The sequence below is a fragment of the Crocodylus siamensis genome, chromosome 6 (assembly GCF_052110815.1).
Source record: "Crocodylus siamensis isolate JL-2025a chromosome 6, ASM5211081v1, whole genome shotgun sequence".
Lineage (NCBI taxonomy): Eukaryota > Metazoa > Chordata > Crocodylia > Crocodylidae > Crocodylus > Crocodylus siamensis.
In genome coordinates this window covers 5,573,886-5,592,266 of record NC_143400.1, presented here as the reverse complement: position 1 = coordinate 5,592,266, position 18,381 = coordinate 5,573,886, and the positions used below count along the sequence as shown (strand labels likewise).

Sequence of the window (18,381 nt, the reverse complement as noted above, 5' to 3'; positions counted from 1 at the left end):
CTCAGGACAATAGGAGCAGCTCCCATGCTTCTCAATAGGGCTGTGCCAGGGTTGGGAGGCTGACAAATCCCAGGTGAGCTGTTTTGCTGAACCCAAAATGCATGAGCATTGAGCCTGGAGCATAATCTACACCTGAGCGGCGGTTCATCTTCCTGGGGCAAGAGAGAGCAGCCTGCCACGAGGGTGGAGTTGAGGCCAGATGGAGCAGCCCAGGACAGTGAGCTTCATCATGTTTCATAAGGTTACAGGAATGAGTAAATAACAAAGAGAAATTCCAGTAAGGGTCAACGGGCCGCGCGGGTTTTTATCAGAGGGTGGAGGGAAAAAAATCATGTCGACAAAATCTTCTGAGCAAGTTCCTCTTTCATCTTTCTTGGAGTGTTTTTGCCTTATTCGCTGCTGCTATCAGCAGGAAACTCCTGCGTGCTTGATTTGTATCTGCTGATACGGGGCTAGGCGACGCAGGCTAAAAGTGTCCATGGTATCCTGTTTAAACAATGTTGTTCCAGGGATTTCCAGTGGTCACAAACAGGAGCAGGGCTTTGTTGTCTGGCATCATGGCTTTTTTTGTTCTTTTTTGGTGTGAATTCCTAGAAACACGAATGCAAACAACTAACTGGGTTCCGCTAGCCTGACCCTGGGCTTCTCCAAGGGGGTTTTCATGCAGACATGAGAGCGGGAATAATCAATTAATTATCTCCTTTGCACTGAGCTAAGTCAGGTGTGACTCCGACCACGCTGGTGTGGAAGAATCAGGTCCAGCTGGAAACTGTAAGTGATGGCAGACAGGCCAGGAAATCTATATAAAAGCTATGGCCTTGGCCTTGAGCTAAGCTATAGCTGTGATCCTGTCTGGAGCTAGGCAGGCTTTAGTGTGTCCAGTGCTTGTGGGGGAGACAGTGGGAGTGACACTGTGATGCAGTTCAGCTCTGCTACTGATGCATTGCAGGACCTGGGCACATCACCTGCCCACTCTGTGCCTCAGTATTTCCTTTTGTAAAACAGGGACAACTGGAGATCTGCAGTGCTAATGCTTTTCAGTACTAGATCTGGAGAGCCCCGAGTTAGACCCATCCCCATCCAGGGCGTGGCCGGGGGGATGCTTGATCACAGGAGGTGCCGGGGTTTCTCAAGACATCAAGCCAAAGGTGTTACAGCTCTCATGACCATCGATGGTAGGAGTCAGGACATCTATTCTGGCCAAAGCCCATCTTGGTAATTGCACTCTTGCTGCCCTAAAATCTTTCCACGCACATTCCTGGGGCCAGGCCTGGGGGACCCCGAGGGTGGAAAGAAAAGCAGGTGAACAGGTTGAAGTGAGGTTTATTATGGGAGCTAGATGCAAATGAGAGCTGGGATGATAGTACACAGGAGCAATAAATAAAAATGGTTCGCAAGCTCTCGGCGGCAGGTTCCCTCCTGTCCCTGCTGCCTTGCTGAGCGTATGAGGCAGAGAAAAAATAGCTTTACACTTTATTCAATATATTAAATCTTAATATTTAAATAGCTATTGCCTAGGCCCAAAGCTGCCTTGCTGGACATCCTTGAAGTTGCAGAGGAGACCAAATGGATCCCACCGCGCTGCAGAGCCGCAGCCTGTGGGCCAACGTGGGGGTCAAATGGGAACTTCGGGACTGGCCCCTCGGTAGCTGAGAGACCTTCGTGAGGCCGAACTCCAGTGAAGGGAGGGCTGGGGGTGCCGTAGGCACTGTTTCTCAGCCTTGAAGACACTGCCAGCTGCCAGGCAAGTGCCACAGGGGGGTGACCTAGGAATGGGGTTTCAAGCCACTGTTCAGTAAGGTCATTAAAGAGCCTGCCCTGTTTCGAGCCTGCGCATGGCCCTGCTCGCGGGGTTGGACGAGCCGTGCAAGGTGCCCAGAAGAGAGGGGGAGGAGGTCTCAGGGGCCCTGGGCTGCTTCAACACCTTGCCAGGAGCCAGACCAAGAGCTCAGACCTGCGCCCCTTTGAAAGCAGAGGCAGAATTCCCAGCTGGCTGCAGCAAGGAGCAGGATCAGGCCCTTCCCATGCAAACACCAGCCCCCCTCGCCCAAGGGCCTGGATGGGCAGGGGCACCCTCCCTCCGCGCGCTGGGAATCTCTCGGGGCCGGCCCGTCGCTGTGATCACAAACAGCCCCCGCAAAGCCATAATATTTTGCTCCGCTCATATCTTCCGTGATAGCTGAGCAGTAGCTGCTTGTTGGCTGCAATCCCTGACACGGAAACCTGCAGCTGTTCTGCTCTGTCCTCGCCCTCCAGTGACAGCGGCAGCGCAGCTGCAGGTTGAATTTGGGGTGCCCTCGGCCCTTGAGGGCATGGAGTACCCCTTGGCGCATGGCAGTGGGGCGGATCTTGGCGACAGCTGCAAGAGCATTGCTGGCCGATTGCCCCGGTGTCACTGGCACCTGTGCAAAGGGAGTGTGAGGCACCTTGTCAGGGTGCTCGTGCCGCACGGCCATCTTGCACGAGCACTGACACGTCCAAAGCAGGGGATGGTCAGCCCCTGCCCTGGTATCACACGGCCACCTGGGCTCTGGGAGACCGACTGGAGAGAGGCACCGGGTCTCTGCATCCAGCAGCCTCAGGAAGGAGCAGCAGACGGGTCTCATCTCTAGCTGCACGGTCTGGAAGCTCGCGCCCTTCGGGCCCCATTCAGGTGCTGGACATGGGAGCAGCTCAGGACTCTCCTTAGCAAATCTGCCAGGCACATGGCTAGGTAACTCCTGTCCTCAGGGAAGCCAATGACTCTGAAGTACCTGATGGGGCAGAGGCGGGAAGTAGCACAGCTGAATCGTAGAGACGGGAGGGTGGCCCAGACGTGACCTGGCACTGTCTTTTGCTGGAGAAATTGCAAAAATAATAATACAGGAAGCACTGTGTGTCGCACCCTTGCTGGGGACGTCCCGGGCGCTCCGTCGCTGTGAGAGCGCTGGGCTGGGATCATTGCTGGTGCCAGAATCACGGGAGAGGCTCGGGTTTGGGCCAAGCCTATGTACCTTCATGCTCGGCTGTGGCAGCGATGGGGCTCTGCCCTCCAGCCACGGGCAGCTGGGGCTTTTCTCCGGAGATTGGAGGTGGGTGGTCCCGTGGCAGGGAGGGAGCTGCTGGAGTCACTGCAGGACAGAGAAATTCCTCCCCCCAGGAGCTTGGGGCAGCCCAGCAAGGTGCTACTAGTACTGGACTGCCGGTGGCTGCAGGCATCACCTCTTTGCTGGTACAAAGAAGGGGAGGTAAAGGGGAGAGCCTCGGGTCTGACACAAATAAGGGGTTGGGTACGTGGCAAGCTCAGGACTCCACTGCAGCTGGCAGAGGGGGCCATGAATTACATGGCAGCCACAGTCAGACGGGCAGGCCCAGGGAGACTCAGGGATGGTGAACGTGGACCTTCCCATGGGGTTTTGCACTGGAGGAGGGAGCAGGCTTTTTTTCCCCCAATGAGACACTAAATATGAGCATCCCCTGCAGCCCCGGCTACGCCCCCTGCACGCAGACATCAGACAAGCACACGCATACGCACGCGCCGGTGGTCTCTGAGCTGCCGCCGGGCCGCCGGCTATTTCGAGCTCTCCCTTGTGCTATTCAGGCAGGCAGACACATGTGCACACGTGCATGCCTGCACACATGTGCACCCAGTTCCCTGGTGCTAAAACAAGACTCTTGCTTTCAGAGCGGTCCCGACAAGGATTTCCAAGGCGACTGCCTACTCCCGGCACGGGGCGGGGTGGGGCGCAGGGGGAGGTCACACTCTCGGCTGGTGCTAATGTTCCCGTCTGGCAGGCGAGACCGGCTGGCGTCAGATTACAGATCTGGGGGGTATTTTTATAAATGGGCCAGGAGAGCTTGGGGTTTTTTTTCGAGAATAAAAAAAGGCCCAACCCAGAGGACGCTGGAGAATCAATGCGAAATGCACGCCGGAGGCCACAGGCAGCTGCCGCGCAGCTCTCCTCTGCAGCAGGCTGAGATCATCCGGAGGGGGGGGTTGTAGCCAAAATCCACCCACCAGACCGGGGCTGGACTTAGAAGGAAAAACCAGTTTTTGCAGTCCCCTCAAGAGGAGGGGATCAGCCTATAGTCAGTGACCTTGAACCTCTGCGGCTTCCCTACTACACTGAAGCCTGAGAGATGGAGTCAGAAACCTGATCCCAGGGCTCCTGGGCCTGTGCCCCGCACTTAATAGTTTTGTTTGGGTTTTTCTAGGGAGCTGTTCAGCTTCTTCAGTGTCTTTTTAATCCTCAGGGCTGTAAGTCTGGCAGAGGGGTTCTGAAACCAGCACTCCTTCGTGATCTTCGCCAGGGCAGACAAAATCTAGATGGGGAAAAAAAAGAGCCAATGAATAACAGCAAGAAAACCCCATCACCAGCTGGAAACAAGGCAGACTTCTGTGGGCTATTCCTGCTTACACCAGGCACGGATTTGATCCCGGTATTAACCCACAACACTGCAGGAGAATGGAGAAGCCATTCACAAGCAGCCAGCCAGGACAAGCCAGTCGTGAAAAGGTTTTCATAGGCAGGCAGCTTCTCAAGCCTCTTTTTGTCCCATTTGCCACCTGGGGTTGGGACCCTCTCAGATACCCTGTAGGAAGCACAAGGTGCTGCCCGACGTCTTACACATCTTTCACGGACATGAAAAAGGCAAGATCGTTCGATAAGAAACAAATGCACTTTGTTGTTTTCTTTTGTAAAACACACCGACGTATGAAAAAGGCCCCTTTTCTATATTTTGTCCAAGAATTTACCTCAGGGGTCAAGTTTCTGACTGTACAGAGCTGCTGCAAGGAAAGGAACAGGATGGACAGGAGCTCTGGTTGCAGCCGTGATCGCCCGAGGACCTTGCTGACGGGTAGGGGAAGGCCATGCCCGCTGCCCAGCACTCACCGGGTCCGAGTACAAGCGGTTCGGGATGCAGGGCGTCTGCTGGTCAACACACACCACTTTCTTCATGTCCTCGAAGCTGGGGTCGCTCGGAACCACGTTGAAGAACGGAGGCCTGTACTCCTCCACGATGCCTGCGGGAGCGAAGGGGAGCCCGGTGAGAACAGGGTGTGCTTGTGGCTGCAGGCAGCACGCGCTGTGCTGGGGACATCAGCTCTCCGGCATCGCATGCTACAGCAACGTATACGCTTCCCGGTCTATGCCGGGGTGTATGCATGGGCAGCCCTGGCCTCGACCGCCTGCCCCTGGACCACTGGCGTGCGTATTTGCAGCAGCCTTGTCTGCAGCAGGCATCGTGCCCGCTGCCGGGACTCTTCTGGAGACGTGAGGTTCCCACTGCAGCTCCACTGCAGCTGCACAGGTGGCAGACAGGAAACCACTGGAGCAAATGCAAGGTTCGCTGCTGACATCCCTGGGATGGGCTTCATCTTTGCCCCATGGAGGCTGGTTGTGCATGGGCAGCAGCATGTGTCTGCCCACGGTCACACACGCTTTTGGTAGCAACACGTATGGGCACGGAGGCCGTGAATGGGGCAGTCCTATCATGATGGGCCTACCTATCGCAGCCAGTGCTCACCTGCCGCAGGCATGTGGCAGGGCCTGACACTTGTAGGCAGCATGACAGGGGTGTGACATGAGTGCATGCAGACGCTAGCACTGGTCTGGGATGACTGTGACTCCAGACTCAGGCCGCTGTCACTCACCCACCCCTGCGTCCTGCAGGCACCGGGTGGGCAGGGGCTTGGGCAGATGCTTTGGAGGAAGAGGTGCGGCGCTGTGAGCCTGGGTGACATGGCTCCCTCGGGGTGGGAACTCCCCAGACTCTGCCCTCTGCTATCCGGCCAGATCCTGCTTGGTCCCGGGGGCCAGCTGCAGCCCAAGCGCCATCTCGTGGTGGCCTAGTGGCCCAGCAGCTGCCCCCGGCTGGAGCCCAGCAGCTGGCCGGGCCAAGCTGTGTGTAATGCCTCCATACGTCCTTGTGTCCAGATTTATCTCCGCGGGGCCACCAGAGCTCCTCCAGATTTCCGCCAGCCAGGGAGCTGCTCCTGGGTTACTGGCAGCACGGAAAGGTCACAAGCTACCTATGTTGCCTTTACTAATTTGGAGTAAGTGTTTAATCTCAATGAACCCAGAGGTGTATCAAAGGGATTAGCTCAGTCAGACTCGAACTGGGGATGGGGGGGCTGCCACCTTGCCCCACTCTTTCAGTGTTCAATTCATGTTTTAGACTGGTGAAAGGAGAGAAGCTGACAGCCCTGGAGACTGGGCACCTCTACATCGGCGCACGAGGCTGCCCCATGGCCAGACCCCTGATTCAGGGGTGATTCAGCCCCTGTGGGCTGTGGGGCTGCAGGCAGCGTGGGGGCAGAGACTTTCCTGTGGTGGGAGGCCTGCGCCGGCAGTCTCAGAGCCCCGAGCTGCCGGGGGGCAGGGGATCCTGCACACAGGTGGGCGGGGGGCCCCTGTTTCCACACCACTAGTGCATAAGAGCTGCTACTTCCCAGGCGCTTCTCCTTGTTCCTCTCCCTTGCAGCCTCCAGCATGGAGGGGCCAGGACGTTTGGGTTCAGAGACCATGCCCCCCTCTCCCATGCTCACTAGCGACTGATTGCCCTTTCCTCCAAGCCCATGTCCGGTGCGTTGGTGAGCCCAGCTGAGCTCTCAGTTTCCACTGTGTCTGGTGGCACCGAGTCCTGCAGGCTGCTCTCGGAGAGGGGCAGCAGGACAGGAAGGTGAACTCTGCCCCATCCCCAAGCCCCGCACCGGGGAAGGAGTCCGGATCGGGGTGTCTGACACCCCCGTACAACTCCTGTCCCTTTCTCCTGCCCAGAACACCAGCTCTGCCCCCCCGCCAAGCAGCTGCCTCTGCCCCAGGCCAGGCCTGAGCAAACCCATGCCAGGCAGCAGGGGCAAGGCGCTGGGCTCACCCGCCGACATCTGAGAGCAGCCGGAAGTCCCCCGGCTGTGGCCGGCTTCCAGGCAGCTCTTGGATGCTGCTTGTTTTCTAATCAGCGCCGAACAAACAAAGAGCTGATTGAGTCTAATGGGCCCTTTAATCAGGGAGCCGGGCGCTGACACTAGATTACAGTGTTTATAATTTACAGCTAATCTTCTGGGCAAAAAAAAACAACCCAAAAAACAACAACCCCAGAGCAGCCGAAACCCTTCACATGAGCCATGCTGTCGCGCGGCGATGTGTGCAGGGAGCACGGGACAGCCAGGAATGGCCTCGCTCTGCCGGCTGCCCACGCAGGCTCCTAAAGCTCAGCTGTGCGAGGCTGCCCATTCAGCTAGATCAGCCTCAGGCCCAGGTTTCTCTCTACCCAGGCAACTCTGCACTAATGCTCTCGTTCCCCAGTTGTGGGCCAGGGCTGCCACAGGACAAAGACAGGGTCTGCACCCCAAGGAACGTCCAGGTGAGCATGCACTAGTGTATATTTAGCATCCGCTTCATACTCACAACCGCCCCACATGCTGGCAGGCAGGCCCGCGGGGCCCTTACCGTTCACAGCCGTCCTGCGGGTGATCTCCCACAGCACCAGGCCGTACGCCCAGATATCCGTCTGCTTGTAGGACTCAAAGCAATCTGTACGGATCTGCTCATTCAGCACCTCCGGCGCCATGTAGCGCTTGGTGCCCACGCGAGGGTTGTTCCCGATGTCCAGGTAGTCGCTGCCCTGAGAGTGCATGACTGCCAGGCCTGGAAGGAAGGAATGCAGAGCAGGCTGAGCAGGGGTCCCACATGACAGCCGATGGGCTCAGTGTTTCCCTGAGCGGCAGGACAAGCAGAGATGAGCTCCCCTCTCCTTGGGTCAACCCCTCCCTAAGCACCGCCACTGACTGGATCAGACCCTAGGTCCAGCTAGCCTAGCCTTCTGTGTCACGTAGAAGCAGAGAGCGGGGGCTGAGAGTGGCCTGGGTCTGGCCAAGGCTTTTTCTACTCTTCCTCTGGAACGGGCTCCCAAGGGAGGTGGTGCTCTCCCCTACCCTGGGGTATTCAAGAGAAGGTTGGATGTGTATCTAGCTGGGGTATTGTAGGCCCAGCACTCTTTCCTGCTTATGCAGGGGGTCGGATTCGATGATCTATTGAGGTCCCTTCCGACCCTAGCATCTATGAATCTATGAATCTATGAATCTTGCAGCCTCCGGCATTTAAGGTCCAGGGAGCTCTGATACAGAGGCTGTGGCCCTCACTCCCGTGCTCAATAGCGACTGATGCCCCTTTCCTCCAAGCACGTGTTCAACCCCTTGGCGAACCTGCCTCAGCTTCCACCGTGTCTGATGGCCATGAGCCCCACGCTTGACTGACACACTGGGGGAAAAGAATTGCCTGGTGTTAGTTTTAAACTTACTACCTGTTGGTTTCATTTTGTGACCCCTTGTTCTTGTATCAGGAGAGAGTCAATAATAAATCCTTTCTCTTCACCACTAAGTTACTTTCTCCTCGCCACTGAGTACTCTGGAATCCCTTGTCATGTCCCCCTTCAAGCATCTCTTTTCTAAACTGAATAGACCTGGGCCCATTAGTCTCTCCTCACTGAGAAGGCTCTCCATACCACTAACCATACTTGATGCCCTTCTCTGGACCTTCTCTAATTCTTCTAGATCCTTTTTGTGGTGCAGGGACCAGAACTGGGCACAGTATTCAAGGTGAGGATGCACCGTGGTTTATAAAGGGGCATCGTGATACTTTCAGCTGCATTAACAGTTCCTGTCTTTATAATCCCTAGCAGTTGGTTTGCTTTTTTGAGAGCTGCTGAGACCTCACCCAGGTCGGCGATGCAGCACTGCCTGTTGTTCTTCACCAGGATATTCCTGCTCTTCAGGTCTCGGTGGGCAATGGCCGGTTTCCCCTGCGTCCCAAAGATCTCCACGTGCAGGTGGACCAGGCCACAGGCGATGGAGGAGGCCAGGCGCAGGCAGGTCTCGGTGTCCAGAGCCGTCCTCTGCAGGTAGTCGTAGAGCGAGCCGTTCTCGTGGTAGTGCGTGATGAGCCACAGCTGGGTGCTGGAGTTCCTCGAGGTCATGTCGGAGGCGATGAAGCCTGGAGGGGGAAGCAGCGGGGACCGTGGAGCCGGTGCTCGGGGCCTGGTCCAGCCCCCGCCAGCGCCGCGCTGCAGCTACTTACCCAGGATGTTGTCGTGCCGAAGCAGCACCGTGTTGTAGATCTCCGTCTCACGGAACCACGACTGCTCGTCCCGGGAGGAGAAGATCTTCACAGCCACGTTCTCCCCGTGCCACAAGCCTCGCCACACCTCCCCGTAGCGCCCCTTTCCTGCCAAGGCCGTCACACAGCATCACACACCCTGCCCTGGCGAGGGGGCTGTCACCCTCTCTACCCCTCCTGGGAGACAGGCCCAGGCTCAGCACCCAGTGCCCTGCGTGGATCAGACCCAGTGTCTCGGTTGTTAACAGAGACGCGTCCCAAATGCCCCCATCCACAGTCCCATTTCCAGAAGCTGAAGGAAGGAGAGTCTGAAGCATGGACCTGGCGATGGCCAAGCTGGGGAAATCCTCCCCTCTCCCCCCGTGCTCCTAATGACCAGCCTGGCACCTGCCCACCAGACCGGCTTCCTCACCTACGCACTCCACCAGCGTGATCTGCCGCGCCACGGTCCTTTGGACGAGGAAGGGCAAGCCGGAGCCACTGCCAGTGGTGCAGTCGTCGCTCAGCAGGTCCTGGGGGGACAGGGCAGGGGAAGCCAGTGAGAGCGGTGACAAGGGGCCCTGGGCAGGATGCTGCGGGCGACATGGCCCTGGGGCGATTTGGGGGCGGACAGGGGCGCACAGGCCATGCTGGTGGTGCCTGAGGGGCAGTTGCATGGGGGATTACCCCAATGCGCATGAGGGAGGTGCAGCAGGGGGCTGAGGTCCAAAGAGGTGAAGGGCACTGAGGTTCGGAGACCCACTTGCCAGAGCCCAGGGGACCGTCCGTGTCCATGTCCGTGTCCGTGTGCAGCAGAGAGGTGTAAAGCCTACTCACCTCTAAGGTGCTGTCCCCAACCGTGGACCCCTTCAGCACAAGGTCCAAATCCCCCAGGTTGTTGTGGGTGAACTGTTGCCTCTTCCGGCAGTGCTGCATCATCTTCCAGGAGAAGAGCGCGAGGAGCACCCCCAGAACAAGGAGGGCCAGCAGGGGCACGAAGATCATCAGGAGGAGGTTCTTCAGAGAAGCGTCCTCTCGGGGCACCTCTGGGAGGCAAACGATGCCCTGAGAGGAAGCCAGCGGCAGGGGCAGGGTGGACGCCCACTCTCCCCCAGCCCTCCTGCTTGGTGAGCAAAGCAGACCCGGGGAGGTGACGGACCACAGCCGCGAGCTGGGAAAACAGCCCCTGGGTGTGCGGCTGCTTGAGCAGACCGCCTGGGCATGGGGGTACCTTTCAGCTGGACGTCCATGTTCTCGTTGCACATGCTGGTGGAGCAGCACTTCATCGCGTACTGCTCCATGGCGGCGGTCTGGCACTGCTCCTGGATGTTGGAGCTGATGCAGCCCTTCTTGAGAACGGCCTCATCCTCCAGGCTCCTGCTCGCGAAGCACTTCCTCCCCACGCAGGTGGCGTTCTCGCATTGCGACATGTTGCAGATGCACCTCAGCCCCTCTGCATGACACAGCCAGAGGCCAGTGGAGCTTAGACCTGCTAGGCCCATGCTGCTGGGGAGCAGGGCATCCTCCATCCCCCGCCCGCCAGCCCCAGCAGCCCAGGACACGACTTGTCAGCTCCGGGGCACAAAAAGCAGCTTCTTGCAACTGACAGTCCCAGATCATGCAGATTTGGCCGGTCCCATTTGTGCCGTGAGGACCAGATTTTCACAGAGGCTTAACACACAGCGTGCTGGGAGCTGTCAGGAACCTGGACCTAGTCCTAGGGGCTGAGCCCTCACCCTTGAAAATGACCCTGGTGCTGGGGCATTGCATAGGTTTTAGCAGCCCATTGCATGGGCAGTGCCCCCAGGCCAGCGGGCTTTGTTCATCCTACCAAGATTTCCCTGGCGTAATTCAGGGTTGTGACACTGGGGCCCAGCTCCCCACTCGCTCCCCCGGAAAGGCAGAGGGAGGAGGTGGTCTCTGGGAATTAAACTCTCAGAGTCCGAGCCCAGCACACTATCGATAAGAGTGCTGCTCTGGCCAGTGCTGGGCTGGCCTCGGGGAAGAAGCCTGCTCAGAGGAGTCCCTTGGCTGCCCTTGCTGAGCTTTGCTCCAAGAACTAGCTCGGAGAGGGCAGCAAAGTCCAAAGCTTTTGTTCCCAGCGGCTGAAGCATCTTCAAGACCAGATGAACAAGGCGGTACTGGGGCCACAAGCTGGGCAGCCCGGGGAAGAACCTCCCTGGAGCCCAAAGCCAGGCCACAACAGAGACTCTCTCTTCCCAGGACCTGCCTGTCAGCCCTGGTCCTCCGTCTTCCTCCGCATTCACCACCAGTGGCCAAAAATGCGCAGCTAGACAGCAGCCAGGGAGGGGCCCGGTTTCCCCCATGAGTTTAGCCCACAGGCCTGGGTTTGATAATGGCCCCAGCCTACCCGCCTACGCCTGCACAGCTCGGCTCCCACGTCTGAACTATGCGGCCCCTGGACGCTAAAGCATCCTAGAGCAGCAGGTCCAGCTCGAGGGCAGCCAGACAAGTCTCTGTGGGGTCCTGAGCCAGGGTGGAAATGGGTGCTCTTTGGGCTAGCAGAAATGGGGGGGATACCGTGGGCGGCCAGCTAGCAGGTCAGAGGAGCAATTCCCCCCATCTCCTGGGAAAGCCCTGTATTCCTGAGCATGCATACCACCCATCTCTCGTTGGCATCTCCTTCTCCCAGCATGCCAACGCACTTCATGCACCTCCTGCCCGGGGAGGCGGGTCAGCCTGGTTCTGCTTATTTAACACAAAAAGCCAAAGACTTGGCCAGAGTCCCATGGCTGGCCACGGGCAGAGTCAGGAGCAGCACCCAGGCATTCCCTCCTCCCACCACTGTCCAGCGTTGCCTGCCAGAGCAGACATGCGGGGAGTCTGAATGAGATGGAGAAGAGTTACATAAATAGCACCCCCAGATAGAGAGCAGTGTATTTCAACCTCCTGCTGCATGCTATCGAGAGCACCAGCCCCTGCAGGGTGCTGCCCGCGTGCTAGCCAGGCTGGACTGTTTTGCTGCTTACCGGCTGGAAAGCTCCACAGGAGGGTCAGTGCACCCAGAAGGATGGCCCCCATGGCTCCCCGCAGCCTTCTCCCTGCAGCACAGAGAACCGGGCAATAAGATCCGACGTTTCTGCTGAGCATCCCAGGCAGCTTTGCACGTTCGCTGTACCGGGGTCTCTCCGAGGCGCAGCTGCTTCTGGGGTAGAGCGCGGCTGCTGCTTGACAGCGGCCCAGCCACGCTGCACAATGGTTTTGGAGAGGAAGTGAAGGGCTGTGTATCCAACTGAAATTTTAGGGTGGGAGAGAGGGGGAAATGTAGCTAGGTAGGGTGGAATTTGGAAAGCGGAATTTGGCCTGGACGTGGCGGTTACCACCCCTTCCTGAGAACAATTCCACGCGTTCTTTAATATGCACGTGTCTACTTGAGCTCCCTCCCAGCTAAATAAAGCACACAAAAGATGATGGTTTTCTTCACTGTACAAATCACTCCTGCACCAACCCCGACTGACGATAGGAGCCCCTTTCGGAGGAGCAACCAACACTTTTGCAGTGGACGGCAACAGGGTGGCATGCCTTCCAATCTCTTGGAAACTGCCTGGTGCTGCTCGCTGGCTTCCCTGCGGCAGAGGCTACTGGCCCTGTCCAGGTCAGCAGTGTGCGTGTAGCTGGTTTGGCCATAGTGGCGCACGTTGATTTGGGGCCCACCGGCATCTCCGCGGTGCTTTCACGTTGTCGTAGTTGCCTGTGGCTATAACAACCTGTGCTACTGCACTGTCTGCACCGAGATGCATCTGCCTCTGGGGTGGAGCCCAGCAGCCAGCTGGCACCAGGGGCATGGCATGGTCCCGAGGCAGTGCAATGAGCCGAACTCCAAAGGGAAGGGATCCAAAAGGCCGCTCTTCACCTGGGCCCTGGTGCTCTCTGTGCACCGCGTGGCTCCGTGGCACTGCTCCATCCCTCCGTGCCGCAGGCCAGCTGTTCCTAACTGAGACGCGCGGACCGGGTCCCCTGGAGGGCTTTGTATCTGGCTTATCAACCATACAAACGCATTCGCTGCTGGCAGCCAAAAATGTCCCAGCTGCTGCTATGGAGGGGGAGGGCTTGCTTCCCCTTGAATTCTTCCTTGTGGAAAGGAAATGCTTGCCAAGGTAAACCAGAGGGAGACGTGACCTCGCCCCGGTGCCCCCAGCCTTTCTCCCTCTCCTAGACGCCTCCTTTGCTCTCGGCCCCCTTTCCAAAGGGCCCAGGAGCCTGGGGCCCTCCGCCCCCGGCCCCCTTCACTCAGGTCGTCTTTGGCTTCTAACATAAACAGGCCAACGTCTCCGTTTCCTGCAATTCAAGGCGCCCTGCCCATTGCCCGGCCGCTGCAGCCAGAACAGGAATCAAGATTGTTTAGATTCTGGCCTTGATGGGAAAGCGGAGTCACGCAAGCACACACAACCCTGCGCCGTGCCTGTCCCAGGCAGAAGCCCCCGCGGCCCCAGGCCCAGGGCAGCCTCAAATGGGACCGCTCCTCCCCAAAATACCTCACTTTGCTGTTGCCAACAGGAAAAATATGGACTTGATGCCACGGGGATGCAGGGGGGAAAGCAGACTCTGGCATGGTGGGGTGAGGAGGTGCCAGGGGGTTGGCAGGAAAGCATCTCCGGGGTGGGGGGGGGTTGCCACTGTGCCGTAAGCAGAGGTGAGAGCACAGCTGGCTCTCTCAGCCCTGCCCCCAGCCCTTTGGGACCAGGAGCCTCTCTCTCCTTCTCTCCTTTCCTCCACTTCTTCCCCCTGTCCCGTTCCCCCCCTCACCCTCCTGGCGGCTCCCAGGATCTTTCGGCCCCCCAGCCTGCATGTTGTAACTGCTCGAGGGCCCCGAGGCCTGTCGCGAGCAGCTCCGTGACCCCGCTGTTTCACAACCTGGCTGCGTCCTCTGGTTTTTATCAGCCAGAGATGCTGCCTGCAGCGGTCAGAGGCGGCCTGGGAAAAGCTGAGGATTTACTCTCTTCTGGGGCTCCAGAAATGGAGGCTTTCACTTCCCGTGCAGGAGGGATCCTCCTTTTGCATGGAGTCAGTATCTCCGATACCCCACGCCTCACAGCCTCTTTCCCTGCTGGCTCCAGCATCTCCTGTATTTCTAGGGGCAGATAAACAGGCTGCCAATGATCTGCACTGCTCGCCCCAGACACCTAAGGATCATAAGCCAGGCTCCAAAATAGCGTGAGACGGGTTGGAGAAGTGTGTGCATTTAAAAGCAGATGGATGTTCTCTTCCTTCTGCGCTCTTGGCTCACGCCGTCCAGTTTTTCTCTGCAGTTGCATGGGCTAGAAAGACCCCTGGAAGCAGGGGGAATGGAAACCACCTTCAGGAAGAACCAGTTAAACCTCTTTTATGTGGTGATAGCAGGGAAGAAGAGAAGCCACCATCCAAGGCACTGCTCTGCATGGGGAGGTCTGAGCAAGAGCGCTTCCCCCGGGGGAGTCGGAGGGATTTCCCTGGGAGTAACGGCAGGGACCATCTGCGGCACAGATGCCGTCGTGACCCTGCAGAGGAGCAGGGGGATGGGGCTCCTTTGGGCACAGGGCTGGCTGGAAAAGCAGGCTGGGACGTTCCCGTGCAGGGACCTGCCCCACTGCTGCCCTGTCCCGCCCCGTCCCGTTTTGGGCAAACACACAGGGCGGCATGAAAGAGCACGCGACTCCTGCCATCAGCTTCTCCTTCATGGAAACTGCCCCGCCAAGCCTCATGCACTGACGGCCTGGGCCAAAAGGGGTGGCATCTCCTTGTCTGGGGCTCCTTGAACCTTGAATAAATAAATAAAGGGACCAGCTTCTCCAGTTCTCCCCAACTGGTCGAGCTCCTTTGAAGTCAAGGCAGCTCTGCTGGTTTGCAGGGCTGAGAATCTGGGTGAAGATAATCGGAGATAAGGTTTCCAGAGCAACCTTAATTCCATCTCTTCCACCCATGTGCTGCAGCTATTATTTATAGTGCAACAGTGTGCTAAGCATGTAGGTGTTATGTTAAGGTGCCCTGTATAATCACATAATAAGGCAGAGCAATGCAGCGCTGTCCATGGAAGATGCTTATATGAGGCACACGGATGAACTGTGCTCACCCCCTGCCCTGGGCAGGAGAGGGATGTTCACCTCCCCTCCTCCCCCTGCCACTCTCTGGGTCACAAGCCCAGCACTTCCTCTGCCATTTGCGGTTCTGGCTACTTCTGTGTTTCTGGAGCCAGGATGCAGCTCCCGTGACCCAGTTCCCTATTATTTTTCTCATGGAGTCAGTGGCCATGAAACCCCCCCGAGCAACCCTGGCCGCGTGGGCATGCATGGTGGCGCCCTGCGGTTGTTGCAGGGGGAAGAGATGGCTGACCCGAGGCGTTTCCGCGCTGTGGCTCCGGGGTTGTTTCCAGGGGTGCTGAGTGGCCCCAGTCCTGCTCAGGCCCTCCACAATCAGATCCCAGGTTCTATGGACTAGATCAAAAGTCCTCCCAGATCCCTAGGGGCTTTTTTGTGGACCACAGTGGGCACTGGAGCTGCATTAGGGGACCCCATGAAGCAGAGGCATCATCTTCCTCTGGACGTTCCCGCCCTGCAAGGGTCCCGTCCCGGGCAGGAGACAACTCACCGCCTGGGGTCAGGGCCCGATCCGATCAGGCTGGACTTCTGTTCCTAACCCGAGCCTCCGACGGCTGCATATTGCACCCTGTGAGGACCTTTCTGGGAGGGCTGGGAGGGGACCAGCAGGGCAGAGCTGTGCGCTCCCGGGCTCTGTGCCCCCCTGCAAGATGGGCACGCTCAGAGAGGAGGGTGAAGAGGTTTGCCAGCTAAAGAACAGGGCCAGCGGCCTCTTCCGACCCATTGCCTTGTTTTCAGTCTCTCTGGGAAATGCTGATTTTCTCTGAGCCTGGAGGAGGGCAGGGAGACTTCAAGCCAGCTCCTGGATGGGGCTTGGCACCCTGCAAGCTCTTTGCAAACAGAAACAAATGGCTTCTCGAGAGCCGCCTCCGTGGCGTCTCCAAGCTCCTGCGCTCACAGCTGCCCCTGCTCTGCGACCAGAGGGCCAGGACTGAGCCATGTACCCCAGCCCGGGGGCCCCAGGACTGGGCAACATCTCTGGATCCCATCCTGCCCCCCTCTGCCCTGTAGCAGGATCTGCAGCTGCCACAAAGGCTTTTGTCCCATGCTGACGCAGCCTGTGGAGTCACTTGGAAAGGCACAAGGAGCTTCAGGCTTTTCTGTCCCACACCAACGTCATGCCATACCGTGCCATGTCATGCCATGCCACGCCACGCCACGCCACGCCATGCTATGCCATATGAATTTCTATGTCCTTCATCATTTTCCCCTTTCCCAGACTTCACCCAGTTCAGGTCCATCATTCCCTACCTTCTTCCTGCAGGTTTTCACAACATCCCCACAACATTCGCTCCCCCCCCCGGCCTGCCAGCAGCATAGCTGATATCTAATGTTGTTAGATATAATCGCACCTCCTTAATGAGGGAGCAGGGGCCGAGTCTGAGCCGTGCTGCACCAGTGCAAACCCGGAGACGTCCCGTTGACTTTTCTGGAGCGAGGACCAGAGCTCGGCCCCAGCGGCCAGAAGCAATTCCAGCTCTGCTGGCGGCTGCTGGGAGCTGAGGACGGTGGTATGCACACGTCACGCACGAGCCGGCCCAGGGGATCTCCTGCGGTTCTTCCCTTGGGGGGGATGTGAGGGCACCCCGGTAATGAAAGCCCTAGAGGATGCCATGAAACAGCGTGTGACCCTGGAAGGGATGGAGGCTGTGGGGAGCAAATGCAGGCCTGGTCCTCACTGGTGGACACCAGGGAGCTTGAGGGAAGCCAATCCTGATCTGGCCCATCTGGGTCTGAGCTTTCTCTCTGGGGCAGCAGCCTTGCACCCGCCTCCAAACCCAGCGTGCAGCGCATTCACACTCACCTGCAGGATGAGGTGCACCCCCCTCTCCTGGATGGCACTGTCTGGGGCAGGGGTGCTGCAGGGACCCCCGGCTCTGCGGCCGATGGGGCTGGTGACTCTTCCCAGCCGTGAGCCTCCGTCGGTAGCAGGGCCCGGGACATTCGCTGGGCTCACCCCGGGCCGCTCTCCCCTGCGCTACGAGCGCCGACCTGAAGCAGCGTCATGGGGCAGCTCCCTTCCTCCTTGCCCCCTCCTGACGTTGCAGACGGGAAGCGGGCAGGGCAGGGCAGCAGGCTGGCTTTGGTGTCCCGCCAGCCCCAGCTGGGGAGTGGGGTGGTGCGCCTGGACTGCCTTTCCCAGCCCCAGGGGGTCCAGCCTCTGTCCCCGTGTCCAAGCGCGGCCGCTTGGCAAGCTCTCCAAGCCCTGGATGTGGGAGAAGTCAAAAAATGTTTCTTATTACTGCCTCTTCCTGCCTGGCTTGTCTCCACCACTCCCAGCTAATAAAGCATTTCCTATTGCTGAGTACAGATCCCGTCCAGGCTGCCTTCCTCCCGCACACACCGGGCCCCAGCTCCATCCTGACTATGCCCCGGCCTCCTGGGCCTCCCTCCCTGTCCTGCCATAGGCTTGGCGTGGGGGGGGGATTTCCCTTGCTTCATTTTCAGACCCAAACCAGCCACTTGGACAAAGGCAAGCACGTCCAGTCTCCTTAAGGGGCCTTGGGGGGCCCAGGGGACAAACTGCCCTCCCCTCTTGCAGCCGTTCTGGCTCCTAGGCTTGAAGCACTGAGGGGCCCCATGCTGCGGGGGGTTGATGCAGAGCCACTCTCCCAGGGCCCCGGGGTGCAGTGGGATGTGCTGAGCTTCAGCAGTGGGGCAGAGGCTCTACAGTGCCCCGGCATGGCCTTGCTCCTGCGCTGTGGACTGCAAGGGTCCTACGTGGGTGCCAGGAGGGCTGGGAAGGTCCGTCACACTCAGTGCCCCTCGCCAGCCCCAGCACCACCTTTGCTGGAGTCTGGGTGTTAAACCCAGCGTCCTCCCGGAGGAAGGCAGCTCCCCCGCCTCCCCCCAGATGTGCCATGGGCTTTGCGGCAGAGCTGCGGCTTGGGAACAGCGGACGGGGGCCACCACTTCTCCTTTCCATGCTTGAGTCACGATTGTGGGTCAATCAGTGCCTTCCCCACCTTGGCCTCCCGCTCCTCTCCCTTGCTCGCATTGGAGCCCCGGTCCAGGCTTCAGCCATGCCAGCTGCGCCTCCCTGGCCCTTAGCCCCCGCCAGCAGGGTAAAGAGGGTGGCAACAGCAAAGTGGGCATCATGCTGTGCCGGGGAGTGAAGTCACTAGGACGAGCCCCACGTGCCCACTAAGTCCCGCTTCGAAGAGCAGCCCTGCACCCCGACGCTGCCTGGACCCTCCCCGTGCAGCGTG

General features: G+C 58.7%; 1 protein-coding gene across 1 annotated transcript; it reads right to left on the bottom strand.

Annotated features, from left to right (window-relative positions):
* Positions 1–1,307: 1,307 nt before the first annotated feature.
* On the bottom strand, positions 1,308–17,415 carry ACVRL1 (activin A receptor like type 1). The gene is made up of 10 exons (XM_090051173.1): positions 16,977–17,415; positions 12,068–12,139; positions 10,309–10,530; positions 9,915–10,123; positions 9,511–9,610; positions 9,060–9,206; positions 8,700–8,975; positions 7,434–7,631; positions 4,875–5,005; positions 1,308–4,302 (listed from the first exon to the last, which is right to left on the bottom strand). Exons 2-10 carry the CDS (start codon positions 12,117–12,119, stop codon positions 4,168–4,170), a joined length of 1,470 nt encoding a protein of 489 aa, XP_089907299.1. The 5' UTR covers positions 12,120–12,139; positions 16,977–17,415; the 3' UTR covers positions 1,308–4,167.
* Between the last annotated feature and the right edge of the window lie 966 nt (positions 17,416–18,381).